Raw genomic sequence first — 24,980 nt, forward strand, 5'->3', positions numbered from 1 at the left:
TAAATTCTAATACTACTGATTTCCTTTTTCCCTCTAGATGTAGATGTCGGTGGAGTTGGCAGGCCGCAGTAGACTATGGAGTCTGTTGTGCTCTAGAAGCTGAAGAACTAGGAGCTACATGAGGTAGACCACGTCCTCTACTTGTGACAGGGGTAGCTTGGGTCACCTCCTCGATTTTTTTTTTTGTCCCATGTTTTTTTCCCAAAAAATCGCGATTTTTTCAAAAACTCTCGATTTTTTTTCGAAAAAATGGGGCAATTTTTTTTTTTTTTTTTTTAATATATGCGAGTATTAAGCGTGATTTTATCTTTTTGTTGAAAATATCGTGATTATACGATAATATCGCGATTTTAACAACACTTCTCCAAACGAACCAAACATGAATTTGTCCCCCGATACCTTGATCCCAAATGAACCGCTCACTCAATCCGCCATCCATGGATCCACCTGGATCCCAAAACCACCATAACCAATCATCCTCGTCCATCCCCCATGGCTCGAGATGTGCTCTGTCTCTCTCTGTAGATGTTGCTCCACCAGTAGAATACCAACTCATCACCTCTCCAATCCAACCTTTGTCACTGACTGAGATCAACCCCACTATGCAGACGCTGGGCTAGTGCTATTGGAATAGTGATGAACTGTCGGTCCACATCCCATTGCCTGCTGAAACACGCTGTAAATTGCTCATCTAAGAGCTTTTGTTGTACTGTGCCCCTCACTATGAATTATACTCCATTAATAGGATACCAACTCATGATCTCTCGCTAATCTAAGGCATGGACATCGGTGTAATAAAGAAGTCTGCTATGTTGATGCTGGTCCATGCTCAACTCATGCTGCTTTGTATGGTCAATCGACAATATCTAATGAGAGAACCCTGTCTCTCTCCCGACAGTGGGTACAGGTGGCCAAACTGTGTTGCACAACCTGTCTATGTACTCTTGGAGAGGGTTGCTTCCTCGAAACACTATAGCTTCGCTAGCTGTCAGTGCACCTATCTGCACCTCATTACTTGGTAGGCCCAAAGATGGATGGACGACCATCTCCAAAAGATTCTCCCTTGTCTGTCTGGAATCTCCACACTCCTCCAGGCTACCATCCTCCTGCAAAACAATCTTGTCAGGCTCCAACACCTCTTGATGACAAGTGTCTGCAAGTACATCTGTCTACTCCACACCAATGGCTGGCCCAAAGGACGACTGCTCATCCTCCTCCAACACGGGCTCAACATGATCTACTAGATCACTCTCCACAAACGACTCATCATGCACATTATGACTATCATCCTCCTCAACTGACTTGTGCTCCTCCATGTGCTCTCTATGTTGAATCACCAATCCCTCATCTCGCTAGTCTGTTGCCTGATTGTCTTCCCCCATGGGAACAATCTGTTGCTGATCATACTCCTCCATCTCACATGAATGCATATTGGCGCTATTGTCAACAACTCTAGATGACTTCTCATGCTCCTCAGAGGTATCCTTGTAAAAACCCATGGACTCAACTATAAAAGAAGAATCCTCATCCTAAAAGTCAGGAGGATTCTCCTCCTAATCTACCCTTGTCATCTTTGTGTCACTCAAATAGGAGTGATTAGGCCCCTAAGGTCTCTTGCAGATGAAGCAAAGACCTGTCCTCCTCAACTGATTCTTGTTGCATGGTTGGTCACTACTAGTCCTTTTCAATTCCTCTTGGGTCAATCGTCTCCTGAACTGTTTTAAATTTTGCTTAACCAACCTTTCAGCTAGTCCGTAAGCAACCAGTGAAACTGAATGTTCCTTCCTCCAAATAGCTAACGACCTAGACTGCAACATCCTGCAAATGTCATCATGGTTACCCATGACTCCAACCATGATTTCTAAGATCTTGAGCATGTTCTCAATGGCAAGACCCAAGATGTTACGTAGATCCTGAAGATTATCTGCTATTAGCTGATTTTTTTTTCTCATAATGTCATCATTATAGCATAGGTGAAGTTATTCTAATAATCTCACTGAGGCAGGCGGCTACTATAAGTCTGACCCCTTCACAAGTTGTGCTCCAAGAATCTTGACTGAATCAAAGCAAGCATTGTTGGTTTGAGTGCCCAATTCAGGACCCTCAAATCTGATTGGCGGTTTGAGTGCCCAATTGAGGACCCTCAAATTTGATTGGCTTACTTTATGAAGGTGTGAATCTAGCTTCATATTAAGGAAAGTTTTTGCGATCATCTTTAGGTTCTTGAATTCAGATCCAAGTGCAAAGAACCAATTCCCTACCTCTCCCTCCTTTTGCAAACCCCTTATTTTCTCTAGTTGTATAATATCATGCACCTCCTTTGAAAAGGGCCTATTGGTTTCTCTTTGATCCAAGGAAGCATTAAACACCAATTGTAAGTGATTTCTCGAATTGTTGCTGGTACTGTATTCTTTCAAAGTCATTAAAGTTTTTATGAGATTTTCAAAAGTCTCTTCAAATCCTATCATTTTGCGACAAGGGTGACAATGTTGTACAAAATCTGACTCAAACTCTACTCAACTTTACATGGCATCAATAATCAACATACCTAGACTATGACTATGCAACACACATAGCAGTGTAGGGTTGCTACAACATACCAATATAATCATTCAACCAACACATGCAACCTCACACTGCTCACAACAATACTTTGCCCCAATAGATAAATCTGGCTCTGGCAAATAAATTAGGCTTCGACAAATAAATTGGGTTGCAGTAAATAAACTAGGCTCCAAAAAATAAATTGGGCTCCAACAAAATAATTTCAGCACAACAAGATGAATTCATCCGACAAAATAATTTCGGCCCTGCAAGAGAAATTCAACACAAGACAAATTTGGCCCAACAAAATAATTTTGGCCTAGCAAAATAGCCCAAATAATTAATTCGCACTGCCCATAAATTATGTTGCTGCTGCTAAAGATGAACTAGTGTTTCTGCCCTCAATACTACAAAAATTCTAAGAAGTTAATGAGAGGCTCCTCACACCAAACCCATAAAAACCAAGAAATGGTTTGGCTTAACTCCAAGCCAAGATCAAGCCCACTAAGTGGTATGCATTATCTAGTTTGCCAATAAATGCACTACTAAAGGTTTTTTAATTGACAACCTGAATACTGCCTAGAAAACTCTGAGATTTTAACCACAGACTCTCACAAAACCCAGGAAAATATTGGGTAGATTCCAGCAGATAGAAAAAGTTCCAATTTAGTGTGGGTTTCTTAGTCCTAAGAAAATTTAAATTTTTCTTTGATGCATTTGTCAAATAGTTTATGAGCAAACATTTCTTCAAACACTTTTAGAACAAGATTATAAACTTCAAGGGAAATATTAATCTGATAAAAAACAATACAAGCAATATATTAAACAAAGAACCTTGATATCCTCCTGAAGATTACCTAGCAACTAGTGGCTCCTCAACACATAAAATTCTGACCCCAACAATAAATAAATCAATTCTAATTTAGCCTCTAAAATGATAATCCAAACCTCTTTTTAGTAATAATTAATTCGGCCTTCAAGAATTGATGATTAAACTTGACCCCAATAGATAATCTCAACCCAATAGATAAATTCGAGTTTTGGCCCTGTAAACAAATGGATTTTGGCCCAACATTTTTTTTTTAGCTTTCCCAAAATTTTCTATCTCCAACACCTGCAATAATTATTCAATGGCAAATAGATTGAAAATTCTAATCCACAAACTTATTTTACAGGAACCATATGGCAATACGACAACTTTGATTTTAACCCACCACTGGCCAAAATTCATGTTCCAAATTTATAAGAATTTCCTTCTGCAACAGATTGTCATAACACTGGTTTCTTCAAAATTAACCAACAGAATAATAAACTCCAGCAAATAGAATTTGACACCTTCAAAATAAACCCTTGAACAATCTGTAATTGAAATTGAAACCCTCAAGTATGGCAGGAAAAGCCAACTCTAATACCACTGTAATTTCCCAAATATAAATTTTGTTGAAACTTGCTTTTGAAAATTATGCCGTCAAATTTAAATAACATTCTGTAGGTTTTAACCTTGTACAAAAATTACTTGCAAACAAATTCTTAAAAAATAGAAAATATACAATGGCGAGAAACACAAAACAAATACACAGAGATTTCCCCTCGACCCCAAAACCGGGACTACCATATTGATTTTTCATTATTTTCATTTCAATTTTACAATACATATATATACATGCCGAAGCATCCATAAACCCCAATCCATTAACCCTGGATTAGAACATAATCGTAGTTCGCTTGATTGGATCTACAAAATACCATGGGCAGAAAACCATCATGCCCAAAACCATGTGCGAAATCCATGCACAAAACCATAGGTAGGTTTGCTTGTCGTGGAAAGAATATAACACACACCCAACACAATCTGCACAAATTCAACCATCAATTTAGCGACACAACTGGAAAATACATTCTGCAACTCAACTCTGATACCACTGTAATCACCGAAATAAAAATTCAGTTGGATAATGCTTCAAAACCTATAAATTTGCTCCCAAAATTCACACCGCTAATTTTACAAACAATTCACACTCATTGAACCACAAAATTAATGACAAAAATAGGAAATTAAATCTGCAACTTGAGAACAGACAAGAAGACTTGCGGAAGAACTCAGCCTTATTTTATTAATATGAAATAAGGCCATACAAGAAACTGAGAATGGTTGAGGTGATGGCCTCCAAAGATATACAATAATGCTGCAGCTGGCCTCCAAAGATAAACTGATCTGCTGAAAACATCTGTGAATTCTGGATGAATTCACCAAGGGGAGAGATGGGTTCTTGCTCATTCTCACTCACTCATTCAAGGGTTTCCATCCCGGGGCTACTGCTGAAGCTGGGAACTCTCTGTTCTCCAAACCTCTCCACGACAAAATATCACAACTCAAGGATGTCCCAAATGATCTCCTCCTCCTCCTTTTAAAGACTCAATAGATAGATCTCCAAGTCTCTAGAAGCATCTTATTTTGATTATTTTAATATTTTTCTAGAAATTCCTTTTTGACTCTATCTAAGTGACTATTAATTTTATTTTATTTCACACTATCAATTTTGGCAATTTTTCTTTCAATCAAGTTTTTCCCTCTTTTAATTTAATTGACTAATTAAAGTCACTTTAAATCTAGGAAAATGGTCAGCCACCCACCATACTCTCTCCGGCCTCTGGAAGTCACTTCTAAGCATCCAATCCTAAAGATCTTCTCGTTCTAGTTTCAAAGAGCTATCACATTGAGGTGTTCCATCAAATATTCCTCTCAGAATGCCACCTCAAGCTTAATTAATGAAGTCAGACCCATTAATAACTCCATTTTTTGAAAGTTGTCGGAATGCAACGGAACGAAAGACAAACTGTGCAATGATGGTATATGCGAAGCGAATGCCATAGGATCCCATAAAAATCCCACAAAACTCCTCTGAGACCCTTGATGATATTATCCTGCGCTTTTGTATCACATACTTTGGAAACCCATCATGGCTGTACTATAGAGGAAAAAAATGGGGACATGACATTGAGCAAGTGACATATTTGATTTGATTTAAGAAAAAATTAAATTGATTTATTTTTAATTAAAACAACAAGATTCTCAGGTCTGAGTATGCATGTTTGCTATAAAACTTATATTTCAAGACATTATTTTACATATAAATTATTTGGCTTTACTGCCTGTTCAAAATGTCCCCGATTTTAATTTGTACAGTTTACTCAAAGTCTATGCAAGTTGTCAAGAGCGTTCTTCATTTTTGTCAACAAAATTTAAACTTTCTACAATGAGAAAGAGTTTTGGTTCTGTCAGATGGTCATAAATATTGTTTACTAAGTTCTGACAGTGTCAAGAGTATTTGATTTAATTTTTGCTATATTTCAAAGGAAAGCAAATGGCAAGTTAGAAAAGGCAGTCTATACGGTCCATTTTTCTTTTGCTATATGTTGTGTTGCAGATGGTTATGTAGAAGTTAGTTGGCGGAGGAAGGAGTTGTACAAAGTGGAAGTAAAAGGATGCAAAACTGACTCACAATACTTCAAGTACTATGAAATGACAAAAGACGCCAAACACTAATCATAAAATAATTTTTTAACCTGGGTTGGCTTGAAACTTGTAGAGATGCATCGACTGCTGAGCATGTGTTTTTCTCTAGGAAGGATCCCAAAAATGTCCAAAACATTTGTTTACAGGATAGATTGCATGGTTGTTTTATGGACCCTGAGGTCCAAGAAATATTTTGTTTGAAGCTAAATTTAAAACTTGAATCTCTTACCTTCCTTTGCGTTTGGTAGCACCTTAATCTGTACAATGTTCTTGGGTATATTTTATTTTCTGCAAGTGCTGGTTAGAGCCATGATTGAAGCTATTAGTGCTTTCTGATCTACACACAGTTAACTGCTGATTGAACATTCAAATTTCTGTTTCACATGTCAGGTGTATCAAATGGGTTCGAGAATCTTTTCCTTCAGGTGGAGATCAGTCAGGATTGTTATCAATATGTGAACAATGTGTACGTAGTTTTTGGAATGATAACCGCTATCATGATGACATTCGATACTTGAAAACATGGTTAGAATATGTAAGTTGTTAATCAAGTCTCTCTGGGGGTGTTTTCTCACTGTATTTTGGCTATGATATTCGGGCATTCAATGATAATGATTTTCGAGATTGATTATTACGATGATCTGAAAGTGATTTCTATTTTGTAAAAGTAATTATTGTAGGAAAGTTCATCCGGTGAATAATATATTAATATCTACAAGATTTTGATTGTAGGCATGTAGTATTCTGATCATGACCATGAACTTTATGTCACTTGTTTTACAGGCAGACCAATGTACTGATCCTGAAGTAATTTATAATTTTCTGGATGTAAATGGTGTTGGGCAAGATCACTCCTTGTTTTATATGAGATATGCAACATGCTTGGAGCAAAAAAATAAGATGAAGAGAGCAGATGAAATATATTCTCTTGGCATTGCAAGGTAAGTTAGATAAATGCTCCAAGTAAACTTGAAATGATGTCCCTTGTAACTTTCAGTTATTGGCTGGACATATTCTTCCTGTTGATGCCTACTATCAAATTCCATATGATGTTGTCTCGATCAAAGCATGCCAATAGCAGCTTTAACCGACTATATGTTATCTTGAGTATATGTTTGTTATGTGAATCCTTGCTATTGATTGCTTTGTAAATTCCAAACTCGATATGCATGGGAACACAGCAAGTGTAAACTAATGTTTCAACAGTTGCACACATATTTCAACACACAAAAATTATATGGTTCAAGATATCTGATTATTGTAATAGGCATCGTTTAGTGTCTATGTTTATGTTTGCAAGTATATTCTTTTGTGAATATATTCCTATTTCTATATTGCTTTTGTGCTGGACTAAAAGTATGTATCATTGCATTCACTATGTAGAAAGAAAGAAACAAAGAAAGAGAAAATTATATGAAATGTTCACTAGACTCCAAAAGGAAGAAACAAGATTTTGAAAATGTATCATAACACTTCATCTAGAATAGTTTTCACTGCATCTTTGGCTTTTTTCTTTGGTTGGAAAGAATGAGATTCCCTATATGCCATCGTTTGATATATCTAGTTGTTTTGTACTATTGCTGTGCATCAATCCGAGATGTCCTCCTGTAGCTCTTGGTTTGACACATCAAAAGAGGGAATCAATGATTATAAACCATACAACTAATACATGTCATTGGTTCTAAATATGATAATGGTGGGTGAAAAAGTGTTAGCTTTCAGGGTTACTTTCAAAGTGATTACACCATATTTGGGGGTGTTTCATGAGATTTGGGTACACGGGGTATAATTAGCCCCTAGATGTCCATGATTGAACATGTTAGATGACTAACTGTTAAAATTGGCAACTAGGGCCAAACTCCACCTTGGAAAGCTCATATGATGGAGATGATATTTTTATTGGATTCCTCTTTCTGAGAGGTGCAGGATCGATCTAAAGATCATCTCATTCTGACAAGTAGAAATGGAATTATATTTCTTCTATGGACAAATTGTCAAGGTCGGCCAGAAATCTAATGTAGGCTCATGAAGCCCGAAAGATGTGTCTCTTAACCCTTCTGCTCATTTGGATATTCACAACTCAACATTCCATTCTCTCTCTTCATCTGAATGGTTCGTACAAATCACAGGCAACCTGTTCTTCTCGACATGTGCAGAGGTTTGACTGGGCATTTCTGTTCTCTGCGTTGATCGAGTTGCAACCAACTTTGACCAGCATTGTTCGAGCATTGTTTGAATTCATTTGACTGCGTTTTTTGTGGGAGAATATTTGTTTTGTCAGGCTGCATATTCTGGCACAAATACCGAGATTTTCTGGGCAGGTTGACCAGTGTTGACTGCAACAACTTTGACCACAATGTTGACCTGCATTGACTGACTTTGACTGAGAATTTCAAGACTGTTTTGGGTTGATTCAGACTGTCTTTGGATGCCGAGTTGACTGGATTTGACCGAGCTATTTTGGAGGAGATTTACAGTTGGTTTGACCAGCGTTGACTTTTTGATTAGGGTATCCTATTGACTACAGCTTGACTGGACCGTTTCACAATGATCAGGCAATTAAATTTTGTATATTGTACTCTCTCTCTGCGAAACTTTTGAAGAATAATAAGAAGATTTGATCAAAGGGTTTTCCCCACATTGGGGTTTTTTCCTGGCATCCGCCAAATATTGTGTCCTCTTGTCTTGGCTTGTCTTATGCTTATTGTTTATGTTCTATCTGCATTTACTATCAATGTTAATGTTATTGCTAATGTGGAAATTGATATTGTGCTAATAAGAAAATGGAAGTAAAATGCTCTATAGCATAGAACATACCATTGTTATCTAAAATTAACACTTAGTGGTTGCCTGACTTGAGTTGGATGCTCATGTGACAATATCCCTTATGGTGGTTGATATCTTTAGACCACTTTGTGACATTCTACATGCTGATCACATGGAGTAAGTTGCTTGGTCAAAGAATGCCCTGCATTTGATCTTTGCCCTTAATGACTTGCTAGACTAACCTTGAGTTCATATTCCTGCACCCTTCTCTTGTTTGTAGATAATTGAAGCTGTTAGCTTCCTCTCCTTGTGACCTAGAAAGCTATATCTACTCCTTTTCTAGTTTTTGTGACATTGGGTAGATGGTGGTGAAGGATTATCAAGAATAGGGTTATGATTTTCAATGTGTCTAAGAACATCTAATCAGAATTCCACTTTGTCTTTAGAGGTATTGAGATAGATATTTTTACAACCTATACTTTGATTTAATTAGAGACTTTCTCTAACACTTAAATTAGTAAGGGCTATGTGTCTCTTTTCATGCTTTAACGTCAATGATTCTATCAAAACATTACTAATAAAGATGCATCTCTCAATCATGATCATAAATCAACGGTTATCTACGGGGATGAAAAATGGTGTTCTCACTTGCCATTGGTAAATTTGACTCATGAAGTGAGGGTACAATCCTTATCTCACAATATATTATCTACAACAACCTGATCGTCTTGTAGGCCATTGTGTAGGCCAATTTTGGTGCCCATCCCTCGCACCTTGTGAACATCTTTGGACTTGTCCTATTTCTTTACAATATACATTGGATGGTAGATTAGACTATTAAGCATGATAAATACCTTGCTTTGCTCTTTTCTTCTTAAATTTTAAAGGGGGTTGCCTACTCCCTAAAAATGAAGACAATGTTGGTTTCTAGAAGATTTATTTCTTCTTCACTTTGATCTTCCCTCCCCAACTTCTTCATCCTAATTTGGCTTCTACTTGGAGCATTTTTGCAGTTGAGGGATAGAATTGTTGTTTGCCATGAGTTAACTTTGGGCCATTGGCCACATGGGCTCTAATTTCCAATCAACAAATATATGGTTTGTTCTCATTGACTTTAAGTTCAGTTGTATTCTTGTATTCCATGAGAGGATGGGATTTTTTAGTTATTCCCATTGCAGGTGGTCGATCCTGTTACATTCCAGACCCACACTTCAAGTGGTAAAGCCTTAAAACATTAGTGCAATGCTTGGGGACCATAAAGGTGTTACCTATTGTCACGACATAACCTCCTCCCTCACTTTAGGTTGGCTCTCCTCTAGCACAAGGGGAATTTACCTAAGATAAGATTACTAAGTCAATGCAATGAAGGCTCAACTATTGATGGAGAATTCGACTTAGCAAAACAAGGATGTGAGATATACTTTATATTTATGTGGATGGTGGATTGCTAAGATAAGTGCCAATACAAGGGTCATGAAGTTAAGGAAAACAAACAAATAGGGCTTGTATTTATATGAGAAGATGTTGTCAAGTCATCCAGTATTCTGCCATGGCTAGTAAAAATGGATTCTTAGGTTATATGAGAGTGAGTGAGAGCCCTAGAATAGATGCATCATCATAACCAATGTGTTTAAAGCCAACAATAATGTGCACTACCCAAATAGTAAAGGGAGAACCATAACATGAGATTATAAAGAGAAGGAACAATAAAGACAACCTTCAAAGAAATGGATGGCCCAAGCAACAACCTACATCCTCAACAAAAATGTGATAGGATTAAAAAAGCCATTAACATGTGCCACAACAAATCTTCTCCAATATCCAAAATTACATCAAGGGCTAAGAAGAGATCAAATCCTCACACTTAGCACTTTCTCATGTGCAAAGATTTTCCTTCGAAAGATAATTTCCAGCAATAAAATCACTAACTACTCTAAAATAGTACCATGATTATCCAATGAAATGAGAGAAATGAAAACATGGTCTCACATATATTTGCTTGTACCTTCACTTCCACTTCCTCCTTTTATCAATCCAACCATGAGAAAGAATAGGGAGAGGTAGTCTTTGAATAGAGTTTGGTTCAAGATCTCCTTACAATAAAATAATATTTGTGGAATCTAGATCCACTTTTTCGTCCTAGACAAATCAATAAATAACTTGGAGACTTCTAGATTTATGCTTTTCTCCAAGGAAGATTTAGAGCTAAATCAAATGTCAAGTCAAAGAATGCATAAAACAATGAGCAATAAGTATTGGTGATGCCACATGTTTCCTCCCCAAGCTGGACATCTCCGCTATCTAGGGTGTTATCTAGGTTGTGAATCATGTGAAACACCGAAACTCCTAGAAGTGGCTTGTGCGACCTCTCCACGTGAGATGTCCCTCTCATATGCATGAATATGTGCCAAAGAACCTCAAAAAATAAAATGCTCCCACTCATTAAAGGGTCAACGTCCATGGGAGACCAAACAAATTCCCTAAAGAATAGAATTCGCTAGGGTGTCATCTCCAAGGGTTCACATAACTCATCTTCGAAGGTGTAACAAACCTCAAATAAAGTGTTGATGACTAGATCCATGGAATGAGAATTCAATCCACTTAATCAATTATTAATCCATGTGCCAAGTTATAAAAGTAATCCACTAGCTCCTTAAAGAAGGGGACAACCGTAATACGATTAATAAAATAAGCAACCATGCCTCAATACGTGCTAGTAGGAGGGCATCAATGAAGTGCTACATGAAGTGATTATAAACTTGATTGATTTGCCAAAAAAATATGTTCTTCTTATAAGGCTCTCCTTAAGGAAAAACACAAACATTATTCATTCAAAGGGCTAAATCCACCTAGAAGAGTATTCAAACGAGAAGCACTCTTCTAGAGTACAATGTCAACATTGCCAAGATAGAAACCCAATGTTATATATGCCCATAAATTCTTGGGCATTCCACCACAGGAGCCATATGTCATCACACCGCATGAATGTGTAATCATTGTGAGGGTTAGCTCATCATAGAATAATCTGCAAAGATGGAGCTCTCTCTCAACCACAGATCTCAGCTCTTGCACACCATGCCCCACCTTAGGATTGCCGATTACCTCATACTTTCATATTGATCCATCATGTTTGAGCAACAAATGACATGTTGAGTTCCAGAGCACACCAGACAATAGGGTGGTGTGACCCCGGGTTTCTCCTTAGCCTCCCCCTCTAGGAGAAGACCTAATGTTATTGAAACTAGTTCATACATTAGGCCACACGTTTTCAAAGCATTAGAGAGATCAACTCGAAATAGATCTAGGGTAGAGAACACTTTTCCCGTAAAACTACCTCTCAGATTCAAAGGAGCAACCAAAGATCCATTCGAAGTTTCCTTCTTTTGACCTCTTGAGTTAGGAGTATCCCTCGCTTCTCCATCCCTCAACTAGGTGGAGTTTGCTCTTAGACTCTATGATGGAGAAGAAGGGGTTTTGTGTGGCATTACAGGATGTAAAGTCCCTGATCAAGCCTATGGGTCTAGCTTTGATGAGGGGAATGCCATTGAAGTTAGAGAGAGCAACCATAGGCTAAAGGTCCAACCTATTCGAGCAACGATAAGAAGAATATTAATGATGGAGGACAAGGAGTGGAAAGCTCCAAAGTTTGAGCAACTTAGAGGGAGTCAATCTTCAAGTGCCGTAGGGGAGTAGCAGTTGAAAGATTCCTTCAAATTTGTCAAGGTGTCTTGGTATGTGATGACATTACAGGATGTTTAGGAGCATGAGGCTTCTAGGGACTAGGCCAAGGGTAGCAAGACTCGGAGGATGTTTCCAGACTAGGTGGCGGGGAAGGATTTCAATTAGAGGGAGCAACAATGGCAACAAATGCAGTTCCAGGGGGTAGAAGTAACTCCATTACTAAGAGGGAGTGTTGCTGTTTGTGGGTCAGGCAAGTACTTCTGCACAAGCATAAGTGTCTAGGCGTGCAAAAATTGCCAATGATCACTTTAGACACTTGTAGTGTGAGTTACTTGCATTTGTAACTTAGCGTAAGCTTAACCTAGGAAAAACAACTAATTATTATGTTTGCTAATTGAGCTAAATAAGCTTTAGAAAATGTAATGTATTTACTTTAGTATTTATATTTTAATCTAAGATCTTCATCTCAAGTGAGGCAAGATCTAATCTCGACCATCCATCACTTTGGCGATTAGGTTTAGGGATTTAGCTCAATGAAAAGTTATAAAGGCAAGGATAAGGAGAGGGAGGAGACAAACTATACAACAACACAAGATTGAGGGAGGCATCTAAGTGAGGAGAGTGATACTCTAGTGCTTTGGGTCCGAGGAAGGGGGCATGAAGGAGATCCCATTCAGCCAAGCAGGGTTTGATCAAATGGATCGGATCTAGTTGTTGTTGTTGTAGTACATGTTAAGAACATAGCTGTGGATTCGTTTAGTAGATCTGTAATCTGCTAGGTTAGTGGTTTTCCGGGTGCTATGTTTGCAGGAGAATTAATATACTAATATGTACTTATAAACTATAATAGGGAAAGGTGATTAGGGAGGTTGTTGTGCATTATTCCTCTTTTCTTTGTTTCTTTGTAAACCATGTTTCTGTCGTCATGGCATTCCTTATTGTCTCATGTATTTGTTTGAGACTTCTTTTTAAATTTCTTTTGAATAATGCTGGTAGTTTTTCTGTTAGAGTTTCATAATTATTAATGCTGTATTCCAATAGAATTTTTCGGTTGTATAGCCCATAAATTTAGATGAATAATGATGTCTGCTTTTAATTTTAAATATTCTGAATATCCAAGAATGCTAAATAAGTGTATTCTTCTTCCTTGCATTTCCGAAATGGCCACCTGTCAAATGACATTCTTCCTAAAGTAATATGGGTATTGAGGAGCTTTTTTATGAATATTAATACAGTTGGAATTGGCAATCATGCATTCTCAGTGTACGGATCAAGAATTCTTTAGGGGGATTACATTTGTTCATTATTTTAAGAATATATGCCGTTGCTTTTTTAGGAGGGCACAGCCATTGGAGAAGTTGAAAGATGCTCACAGGAATTTTAAAGCACGTGCAATCAATGCCATAAAAAAAGAGGAAGTATGTGTATTTGCCACTATAACTGGGATTTCTGTACACCAAACACACAAATAATTGAATGAATGAGGATTTAATTGGTTAATTATTTACTTGCAGGATGATAGTTTAAAGCCCAGAGAAGAACATGAGTCATGGAGAAGCTTTGGGACCATTATGAACGTAGCATCAGGTCATTGATGTCTCAGATTTTATGTTGTCATGGTGCTCCTTTTGATGTGATTTATTGTCGGAATTATTAGGTGTCTATATTTGCATCGGGATGTCACATATTCATGTGAAAATTTGTATATGCCAATTAATGTCTGTGAATATTGTTTGATGATGAGTTTGACATTGGATTTTATGTTGAAGATGGAGCTGCAAGGCAGGCTCTGCAATCTGTCCAAGATGCTAGGAGAAAATTGAAACCATTGGCAAAGAGGCAAGTGTTTGATCTGAAAAGTGTATTGAATTGTGGATTTGTGTTTTCAACTATAAAAGCTACAGTTAAGGGTCATGTATAACTTAACACTCATAACTATCAACACTCATAGCTTGACAGTAGTTTATTGAACAAACATCTGAAATGACGGTCTCTGTTTTTGATTTAGCTTTTTGTATGCCTGGACTGAGCATCCTTAATCTTTGAGCTCTGAGAGAGTGTCCTTTTTTTCTCCTCACTTTAGAGTGTGTTGTTACTTCTCATTGCTGAGTTTTTAATTCTCCATATATCTAGAAATCGTTTTGACCTTCTAAAGTCCGGTACATGGATCTGAGAGTTTGGTGAAGTTTATCCCTAAGGTATTATTGTATACATTTTGATGATCTCACAAATATTCATAGATGTTGGAATTTGGAACCTGGCATGTTACTCATTCAAGATATTTCAGAAACAACTATTCAAGTGTTTCATAGTATCTTTTACAAAGCAATGATCTTTAATAGTTCATTGCTTGAATCTTCAGAGACGAAAATAAGCAACTCAGTATCTATTGTGATCCAACTGAATTACATTCAAGACCTTCGACTTCCTTAGGAAATCTGGCAGAGACCAGAGACGGTTCACAACAGGCATGGCTGACCCTTGGTACTCGAGCTGAGAGAAATAAAGAAAATACCTCTATTCCGACAAAGTGGAATACAAACAAGGTGCGAAATTTAATTTTCTCTGTTTAAATTTTTTTGGATTTGAACCTTAATAGTTTGTGGATTTGTTTGTAATATGGTATTCTAAGAATCTGAATGAATGTGTACTATTTTTGCAGATTCCACAGAGAAGTGCTGTAAGAGATGCTGCCCCAACTCTTGAAGTATTTGTTGATGAGGATTGTAACAGGTAATTGTATGGTTTTGCTTTCTAATTCCTGTCTCCTTTGTATTTGTAATTTATACTTTCCCACTATTGACCTGGAAATTTCTTATGATTTAAGCATGTTTTTCTGCGATCTTAGATGGGAGATGCCATCTTAATGTGTAATATCCCCTATCAAGGATAGCCAATTCAACATGCAAAATCCTTATATTTCCTTTGAGATCTTGACAAACATTTTTCATGTTAACTGTAATGTCCTCTCCTAATTGATTGGCTGAGGAGGGAAAAATAGCCTTGTTGTCGTCCGAAGTGTACACCAAGGGCCACAACGCTCAGGACAAAGGCTGTCACTGTAAACTTTGTCCACTCGATTCTAGCTATCTCCTAGGCAAGCTAAGGGGGCTAGTGCCTAAGAGGTGAAAGATGGACGATGAAGGAAAACCTGTTGGGAACCAACAAGTTCTAGGAGATGCATTGAATTGAAAGCTATCTTATTAACTTGACCTAAATTAGATGCAAGCAAGATTAATTGAGGAATGTTTAAGATATTCAATTAAATTTGGACAAACCAGATTTAAAGTTATGAGACCAGTGCCTTTAAATACAATGCTCAGAAAGAAAAGACTTGCAAGATAAATGATTCACCAAAAATTAAGATGACAAATGCTGCTTTAGATGGATGATCGACTAACTTATATGAAATGCAAGATGAAACAAGATGTTAAAGACTTGAGCACTTAGGTTACAATTTACTCTAAGCTAAACACTAAGTACTCAAACGAAAGTTTCAATGAAAATCCCAATTATGCAGATGCTCAACATACTCAATTTAGGAAACAAAAGATATACAATTTTCCACAAGTCCACGATAGAGTATTCAATAAAATTTTTGATCACAAATACTTGAAAATTCTCAAAACTAAGTATGCAAGAAATATCCAATAATTCAAGTAAATAATCCACACTTAGAATTAATTAAACAATGAGCTATCTCAATAGATATCAAGCGCTAAAATATTTAAAATCCAATGCCAATGTTCATAAAACTTAGCTGAAGCCTGAAACACATAAATATGAATGCATAAGCACTTAAATTTCACTAATTAATTACGAAGAAAAACCATGAAATTTAGATGCTAACCGAATAAACACTTCAAACAAATTCTGGAGTTAAACGGGTTTCTTAAATAAATCCAACCCAGAAAATATTTATTTTTCCTCTGATAGTGAAAGTTAGAGATAATTTAAAATTTAATTTACCACAAATTATTTTTGAAGACTAAAAGCACCAAAACCCTTATCACAAAAAACCCCCAAAAAAGAATTTAGTCACACCTTTATTAAATTTAATGTGATAAATGATCTCGTGAAAAAATAAAATGTTTTTTAAAAGGGCAATCATTAAAAGAAAAATTTAATGTTGCAAATGTTTAATGAAGAAATCAATTTTAAATTTTTTAAAGGGCCAAATGCCACTTTAAAGGAAATTTAAATCGAAATACGTTTTAGGTTAAATGAGTTAAAGTGAGAGTGTGGTATAGCGTTGCTTGCAGGTCGACAAACAAGGAGTGTGGTATAGCGTTGCTTGCAGGTTGACAGACGGGGAGCGTGGTATAGTGTTGCTTGCAGGTTGAAGGAGCCACGAGCTGAGGAAAAGCTGCAGAGGAATGGCAACGCGCAAAGGGAGAAGGTGCTGCAAGGCAGAGGGAAGAGGAGGAATGAGGGACGTGTAGGGAAAGATTATGGCTGCGGAAGAGGAGCTCACGCATAGAGAGGAGGCCGCGAAGGAATAGCAACTCGCAAGCAAAGCAAGGGCAATGGAGAGCGAGGATTTGAGGAAGAAAGGTTATGTGGAAGAGAGGGAGAAGCAAGGCAACGAGGGTATATAGAAAGCAAGGATCGAGAGGCAGAGCAAATGAATGAGGGATAAAGGAAAAAAACGTAGAGGGAAGAGGGAAGAGATAGGGCTGAGCATCAAGAAAAAAAACGAAAGAGAATGGAGCTGCAGTAGGCAAGCATGAGAAGAAGCTGAGAGAGCTAAGGAGCCCACATTTTTTTTTTAAATATTTTTTTTTTGCCCATAAATTTCTGTTTCAAACTAAACATATTTCTACTTCGAATTGTTCCTAGAAATTAATATGAAAACCTCAGATTTGAACCTTTAAACAATTGATTTAGTTGCTTGATCCTTGCACACAAAAGATTGAGGCTATCTCTTGTCCTCCAATGCCTAGATCTGCCTCAAAACCCCAAATTTTTTTGACAAGTTTCAGATCTGAACATGCACAATGTTGATTTTTGGTAGCATCGGATGTGCTCTAGCCATGAAAATTGGTGGAGAGGCTAAGGCACATGAGATCTCCAAGACCTAGAAATTGTTTGGAGAAATTCCACCTGGATGAGGAGGTGTTAAAATAATTAATATTTTTAATGAGACCCTAAGTGTAAACTTAGGAAAATTAAAAAATTAATGTGTATTAATATAAATGGGTGAGAAAGTTCTAAATAACGAGGATCAAGCCAGATCTAATCTTAGCTGTTGATTAGGGACTTAATCTCATCCATTGAATTGTCAACAGGAAAAGTATAAGAGGAGGGTTGAGGGTCAGTTGGAGACACACCAAGAGAGATTAGTCAGTTCGATTTTCTGGGGTGAAGTTTACTGAGGAAATCGAGCAAGTGATCAATTGTAGTGAGGGGCAGTTCAACAAGAGGATGAAGGATACATAGCAGAGAGGCAGCACAGAGCCTAGGAGGGCTGACGCAGAGGCTAAGGAGGCCAGGGTAGAGGATGCAGAAGCCACAGATGATGCAGAGGCTGTCGTAGAAAGTCACAGAGGTTGACGCAGACAGCGCAAAGGGCTGTAGAGGTTGACACTGGGATGAAGAGGCTGTGTTGAGGAGGTTCTGTGGGGCAGACTGAGAGTAGATTAGCCGGGAGAGGGTGATGCAGTCCCAGAGAGGGTGACACAGTTCCAGAGGAGTGCTTGGAGCAGCTTTCACTGTCCAGCACAAGGAATAACCGGAGTCATTGTGGGATTGTTCATCTGGTTGCTGATTTGCTGGAATATCTGTCTCCAGAAAGAGGTACTATGTCAAAGATATTCTCTGAAGGGTGAGCCATTTCTGGCACCTTAGTTGTATTAAGAAATCTGCTTAATAATAAAACCCTCATATATGCTGCACTGGTTTTCCCGAATTGGGTTTTTCTAGAGACGATTGTGTTGGAGATAATACTGAGAGCGGGGGTGAATCAGTATTATCAAATCCAACACTTTTTCATTTTCATACTCTGATTAATATACGCTACTTCAGTTAAGGAAACCTGCGTGTGTACGCAACTGTGTTTAATGCAACTAGCGTATATCCAGTAAATTTATGATTCAGTTAGTTGATCTCTGATGAGTACATCAGAACATTATTAACCATGTAGACAGTAAACAGGTGCAGTAAAACAAAACAGATCATCACACATAAGAAGCACACATGAACACCATGATATAAGGTGGAAACCCAATGTGGGTGAAAACCACCTGCTGCAATTCGTCTCTATCTTCTTTTAATAAGAAACTTCTTTTTACAATATTTTTGTACTGGAGCAGTCTTATACCAGTACGCAGGCTTCTACCTGCAAAAGGCTACAACCTTTTCTCGTTTTCCAGTTTCTATTGGAAGGGAGCTACAACCCCCTTAGCTCTTGTACTAGCTGATCCATTTACTAGTACATAGGCATCGGCCTACTGAAGGCTCCAACCTTCACTCGTTTTCCAGCTGCTACTGGAAGGGAGCTCCAACCCCCTGGCTCTTGTACCGGCCGATATGTTTACCAGTACGTAGGCGCCGGCCTACTGAAGGCTACAACCTTCTTTCTTCCTCCAGGGACCACGTTTCATAAATTTTCATACTGGATTCTCCTGAAGCACAACACAATAATCTAAAGGCCACATTTCATCCAATTTTCATACTGGACCCATCAACAACATTGAAGCACAAAATCAATCACCACTGCAAAACACCTATCAACTACACCTGCATCACTGAACTCTGAATCACCCAATACTGAAACACTGAAACCCTGTCAACAACACAGTCACCAGAATAGACAACAGAACTCTGCAACAATAACCAGATCCAACTGCAACTTCAAATATCATATCTCATAATGTATACGCTACTATGATGAACCAAACCGACGTACACACGTGCCTTTACCAAAGACAACCCGCGTACAGATCTGCAAATATTTACTCATAACTTTGCAGTTGTTCCAGACATCACTCATACCTAGATCATAACATTCATACAATAAAACATGCGTCAATAATTCAGATCTAGTCTATCCATGATCAAACCTCATAATGATAATTCATTCCAAGCCTCATGATCCCGATCCATCATCTATCATCAACCGCATATGTGCATCCTTGATTCAGATCAAGCTAAGCATCACAAACCCATAACCAACATACTAGATCTCACACTTCATCAGATATTCCATCCTTGCACACTTGCACACCCCTTGGCCTAATGATCTTCTCCTTATATAGGTTTAGGCCTTTCTCTATACCATGGTCCAAAACCATGTAGAACCAATACCTTGGATCCAATACCTAGGGTCAACACTTCGGACCAAATACCATGGATCAAGACCAAAATACCATGGACCAAATACCACGGACCAAAACTTAGTTTTCCAACATGTATGCGCCTTTCCTTCTGTGAACTTGCGTGTGTACGTATATGCGCCTTTTGTTCTGCTCATCTGCGTGTATATGCACTTTCATCAAGGTTAACCTGTGTATAACTCTCTCTTGACCTACTGCACTATGATCTGTCATCTGAGTGAGTTGCCACCAAGGACAACACTTGTGTCATACCTTTGAGTGAGTTGCCATCAAGGACAACACCTGTATCATAATGCCAACAGATTGTCCAAAAATAATGGCGTCCCTTGTGTTGTCTCAATTTATTTCAGTTGTTGATCTGTATATTCGTGAAGGTTGCATTTATGTTTGCTTCAATATTTATGCAATTAAATAACTTGTTAATGTAAAGAAAAAGTAGGAGATAGTAATCCAGAAATTGCAGTAGGGGTTTCTGATGTGTTAGATTCAGGAATTTTCACATGATATCAAAGTGATTGCAGATCAAAGAGTACTGAAGACACCAACCGAAGAAATTTGAGAATTTGTAGCAGAGAAGCAGGTGTCCTGAGAGACAATGCTGTTCCAGAGCTGAAGAGGCAAGAAGAGGGTGCGTAGAGGCTCGTGCAGAGGTTGCGTCAGCATTCTGAGTCAGGGTTAGGGCCAGCACAGAGGCAAAGAGGGGTAGAACAGGCTCATGCAGAGCCATGTCATCGTTCTTAGCCAGGAAGGATTGACGCAGTTGGCTGAGAGGAGCAGATTCAACCTACACTGTGATTGCGCAGAGCCTGAAGGGCTCAGGTTCTTCAGTTGCTGGGGTTAAGGGAGCCATGCAGATTGTGATTTGAGGAGCTGGTGGGACGCTGGTTTTGTCAGTATAGAAAAGTGTCTAAGGAGACGGAACCAAGGTAGAGGGAAGCACTACCTCAACGGATTTCTAGCTAAGAAATCGAGATCCGATTTGCATTAGCAAAGGGGGATTGGAGAGGAGTGATTCAACATTTGGCAAAAGGATTTCTAGGAGGGAAGTCAAGACCCAGAGGGAGTGTAGAAGAGGAGCAGATATGGCAATAAACGGATTGAGGGATCAGGTCAGATTGGACAGGGCTTCCAATTTTGTCATCTAGAAGGCCAAGATCCTGATAATCCTGGATAAACATCGTATAAAGGACTATGCCTTGAAATCATTTTTTGTCCCAGTTGACCCGACTGCAAATGAGAAGTATGAGGAGGCCCAGGCGAAGGCGGAATGCATGATCCTAGACGGGGTCAAAGATCATGTCATACCACATATTGCTGAGAAGAACACAAGGAAAATGTGGGAGACCCTGACCACCTTGTACCAGGGCTCTTTCGTGAAGCGGAACATGTTATTGGAAAATCAACTGAGGTCATATCAGATACAAAAATGAGAAGAGATAGATCATTCCCTTCTCAGGTTGCAAGGAATTCACAACCAACTTGCTTCCTTGGGGTCTACACTGGATCCAGTGTTTATGGTCAGGATTGCTCTGAATGTAGTCTCCGAGGACTGGAAGACGTTTGTCCAAAGCATCTTGGGCAAAGCGACTCTCCCTAGTTGGGAGGAGATGTGGGCAACTCTTCGACAGGAAGAGATCAAGAGATTGACTAAAGCAAGGAGTAGAGGTAAGGGAGTTCAAGAAAGAGGAGGAGGATGCAGAAAAGGGGGATTGGAGAGGAGTGATTCGGCAGTTAGCAGAAGGATTTCCAGGAGGGAAGTGAAGACTCAGAGGGAGTGTAGAAGGGGAGCAGAGATGGCAATAAACGGATTGAGGGATTCAGATAGATTGGATGGGGCTTCCAATTTTCTCATCTGGAAGGCTAGGATCCTAGTAATCCTACATAAACATCGTATCTAGGACTATGCCTTGAAAACAGTTGTTGTCCCAATTGACCCAATTGCAAACGTGAAGTATGAGGAGGCCCAAGCGAAGGCGTAATGCATGATCCTAGATGGGGTCAAAGATCATGTCATACCACATATTGCTGAGAACACATCAAGGGAAATGTGGGAGACCTTGACCACCTTGTACCAAGGCTCTTCCGTGCAGCAGAATATGTTATTGGAAAATCAACTAAGGTCATATCAAATGTAGAAAGGAGAAGAGATAGATCACTTCCTTCTCAGGTTGCAAGGAATTCACGACCAACTTACTTCCGTGGGGTCTACACCGAATCCAAAGTTTATGGTTAGGACTGCTCTGAATGCAGTGTCTGAGGACTTGGAGACGTTTGTCCAAATCATCTTTGGGCAGAGCGACTCTCCCCAGTTAGGAGGCGATGTGGGCAACTCTTCGACAGGAAGAGATCAAGGGGTTGACCAAGGCGGGGAGTAGTGGTAAGGGAGTTCGAGTCAAGAAAGAGGAGGAGGATTGTTAATTTATGATATGTTCTATGCTTATAGTAGTGTACTTCAAATTCTTCTTATTAGCCACTGCTTAGCAATCACATTAACATAAAGTAAATGTTGATAGAACATTAATAGATCGATACAAAACAAGACAAGAGACATTATTAGATGTAGTTGCTAGCCAGGGACAAACCCCAATGTGGGGAAACCCTTTGATCAATTCTTCTATGATCTTCAATGGTTCAATAGAGAGAGAAATAGTACAAATACATAAATCTGTAATTTTATGACAGCAACAACAAACCCTAACCAGCAAAGTCAAAGCTGGTCAAACAAGATAGAATTGACCCCCAATTTGCTTGGTCAATATCCCAGTCAACTCGACCTCCAACAACAAGAAGAGGCAGCCCAAAAGCACTCTGAAAAACTTAGTCAAATGCAGTCAACTGAAGTCAACTTGTTGCCAGTAATTAGGGCAGTCAACGCTGGTCAAACCTGAGGTCAGAATGCCTCGGTTTGCGTGCCAGAATTTGCGGCCTGCCTAGGAGAGACAACCACACCAAAACCGTAGCCCTAGAAAGTCCACGCTGATTAAAGATACTATCTGCAGCTTCTGCGTCCTCTTTTTTGCGTCCTTCTGCGTCCCCGTTCCTTGTCCTTCTGCGTCTTCCTTCCCATGTGTGAGCTGCTCCTTGTGTGTAAACCCAATCAACAAAGGAGAGTGAAGAATGTGAGAGATGAGATGAGTGAATAATGCCTCAACCTATTTTGTATTTATATGAAACGTTGAGCATGTGTGCCACATGTTTAGTTGTTGGCCGACCTTGATAAATTGTCAAGTAAATACAAGTAAATTCATATCTCCATAAATAGTTGTCGGAATCAAATGATCGTTAGATCAATCCTACACCTCTCGACGAGAGGAATCCAAGAAAAATATCAGCTGCCATAAATAAGATGACCCACATGGAGTTTGGCCTTAGTTGCCAATTTTAACACTTCCTCTCAACTAGGGAGAACTCCATTTGCTAATCCATCTGACCGTCGGTACTATCTCTGCCATCAAATGCACTGCCCTGCACTGCTCGGCTTTGCTGAACTATGAAGAAGAAGAAATGATCGAGGATGTATCATACCATCCTCCACTGACCCAAAGTCAGTCCTAGAGAGTGTGTCATACCACTCTTATTGATCCCATATCAGTCCCAGAAGAGAGTGTCTCAAACCACTCATACTGATCCCAGATCAGTTTCATTGATCCCAGACCAATGGAGGTCATCCTAGCATAAGGAGTATGGTAGATACAACGATGTGTCCATCGATATTACTATTATGGTCCCTAACTCCATTTCCTTGCTCATTGGCCAGATGAGAGGGGTACTTCCCATGAGTCCTAGACTGCATGGGTAGGATGCCTCGACAGGAGAACCACTCATCCTTTCCCAAAGTTGCCATGGGGTATCACAGGGGAAGGCTGAACCTTTCACCCTGTACACACTGCACAGTGCACCACTAGGGGAGGGTGAGTCACCCTATGGTCGCTTGTCGCTCCAAGAAGTACCCCATGCCCCCCGGAGCTCCCAAAGCTCAATGCATGCATCATGCAGGACCCTCATAAGAGGGTCTCTCAACGACTCCAAGTTGTACTTGGAAAGTCAAGAATTTGACCTTTCCCAGGGGCTTCGTCAGAATGTCAGCGACCTGCTCATCTGTATCAATATGTTGGAGCCTTATTTCTCCCCGCTGTACCATATCCCAGATAAAGTGGTAATATCGATATGTTTGGAGCGATCATGAAATACGAAATTCTCTAATAAACGAATCCCACTCTGGTTGTCACACAGGATCACAGTAGTATCCAATGTAAATCCAAACAACTCAATGAAGCGCTTCCGCAACCAGACAGCCTCACAAGAGGCCATACTCGCAACAATGTACTCTGCCTCGCAGTGCTCAAAGCCACCGACTTCCGCTTCCTGCTCATCCAGGATATCGAGGCAAATCCCAAAGAGAAACATCGCTTGGAAGTGCCCTTTCGGTCCACCACACTGCCTGCCCAATCAACATCAGTATATCCATGTAGTCTCACATGTCCAGCAGTGTATCTCAACCAATGAGTGATTGTGCCACGAAGATATCTCAACAGATTCTTGGCACCAATCCAATGTGAGTGGTGAGGTTCAACCATATGTTGACTGCAAAACATATATTTGGAAGGGAGTTCACCAAGAACATCAATGCTCCGATGAGTTGATGATACTCGGTAGCATTTTGCAAAACAGGTCCGACAACACTACCGCTTAACTTCTTGAAGTCAAGCTCCACCGGGTTAGTCACGGGCTTGCAGTCCACCATGCCGAATCTCTCCAATATCTTCACCACATATTTTCCTTCAGATAGGAAAATCTCCCCTGGCTTCTGCCAGACTTCCAGTCCTAGGAAATAGTGCATCAGTCCTAGGTCTTTCATCTCAAACTCGGAAGCCAACTCCCTCTCTCATTTCTGAATGAGAGGGTCTACATCTCTCAGAAAGAGGTTGTCAATGTACAACACCAGTATGAGAGGTTTATCATCTTCAACCTTAAAGTAAAGGTTAGGGTCAGCTTCACTCCTAATGAATCCCAACTTCATCAAGTAGCTATCGATCCTCTCACACCAAGCTCAGAGTGCTTGCTTCAATGCATAGAGGGCTTTCTTCAACCTGCACACGTGAGATTCTCGATCATGAATCTCAAATCCTTCTGGTTGT

General features: G+C 39.2%; 1 protein-coding gene across 1 annotated transcript in view; it reads left to right on the top strand.

Annotated features, from left to right (window-relative positions):
- BUBR1 (BUB1-related (BUB1: budding uninhibited by benzymidazol 1)) overlaps positions 1-24,980 on the top strand; it is a 77,565-nt gene that overhangs the window by 35,410 nt on the left and 17,175 nt on the right. Inside the window, exons 3-9 of the mRNA XM_089439096.1 lie at positions 6,452-6,596; positions 6,845-7,002; positions 13,845-13,926; positions 14,023-14,095; positions 14,278-14,347; positions 14,871-15,054; positions 15,171-15,241. Of these exons, the coding sequence (XP_089295222.1) occupies positions 6,452-6,596; positions 6,845-7,002; positions 13,845-13,926; positions 14,023-14,095; positions 14,278-14,347; positions 14,871-15,054; positions 15,171-15,241 (783 nt within the window). The remainder of the gene's footprint in view (positions 1-6,451; positions 6,597-6,844; positions 7,003-13,844; positions 13,927-14,022; positions 14,096-14,277; positions 14,348-14,870; positions 15,055-15,170; positions 15,242-24,980) is intronic.

The sequence above is a fragment of the Pinus tabuliformis genome, chromosome 9, assembly GCF_031772625.1.
Source record: "Pinus tabuliformis cultivar Carrire ecotype Pingquan chromosome 9, CPIR1, whole genome shotgun sequence".
Taxonomy (NCBI): Eukaryota; Viridiplantae; Streptophyta; class Pinopsida; order Pinales; family Pinaceae; genus Pinus; species Pinus tabuliformis.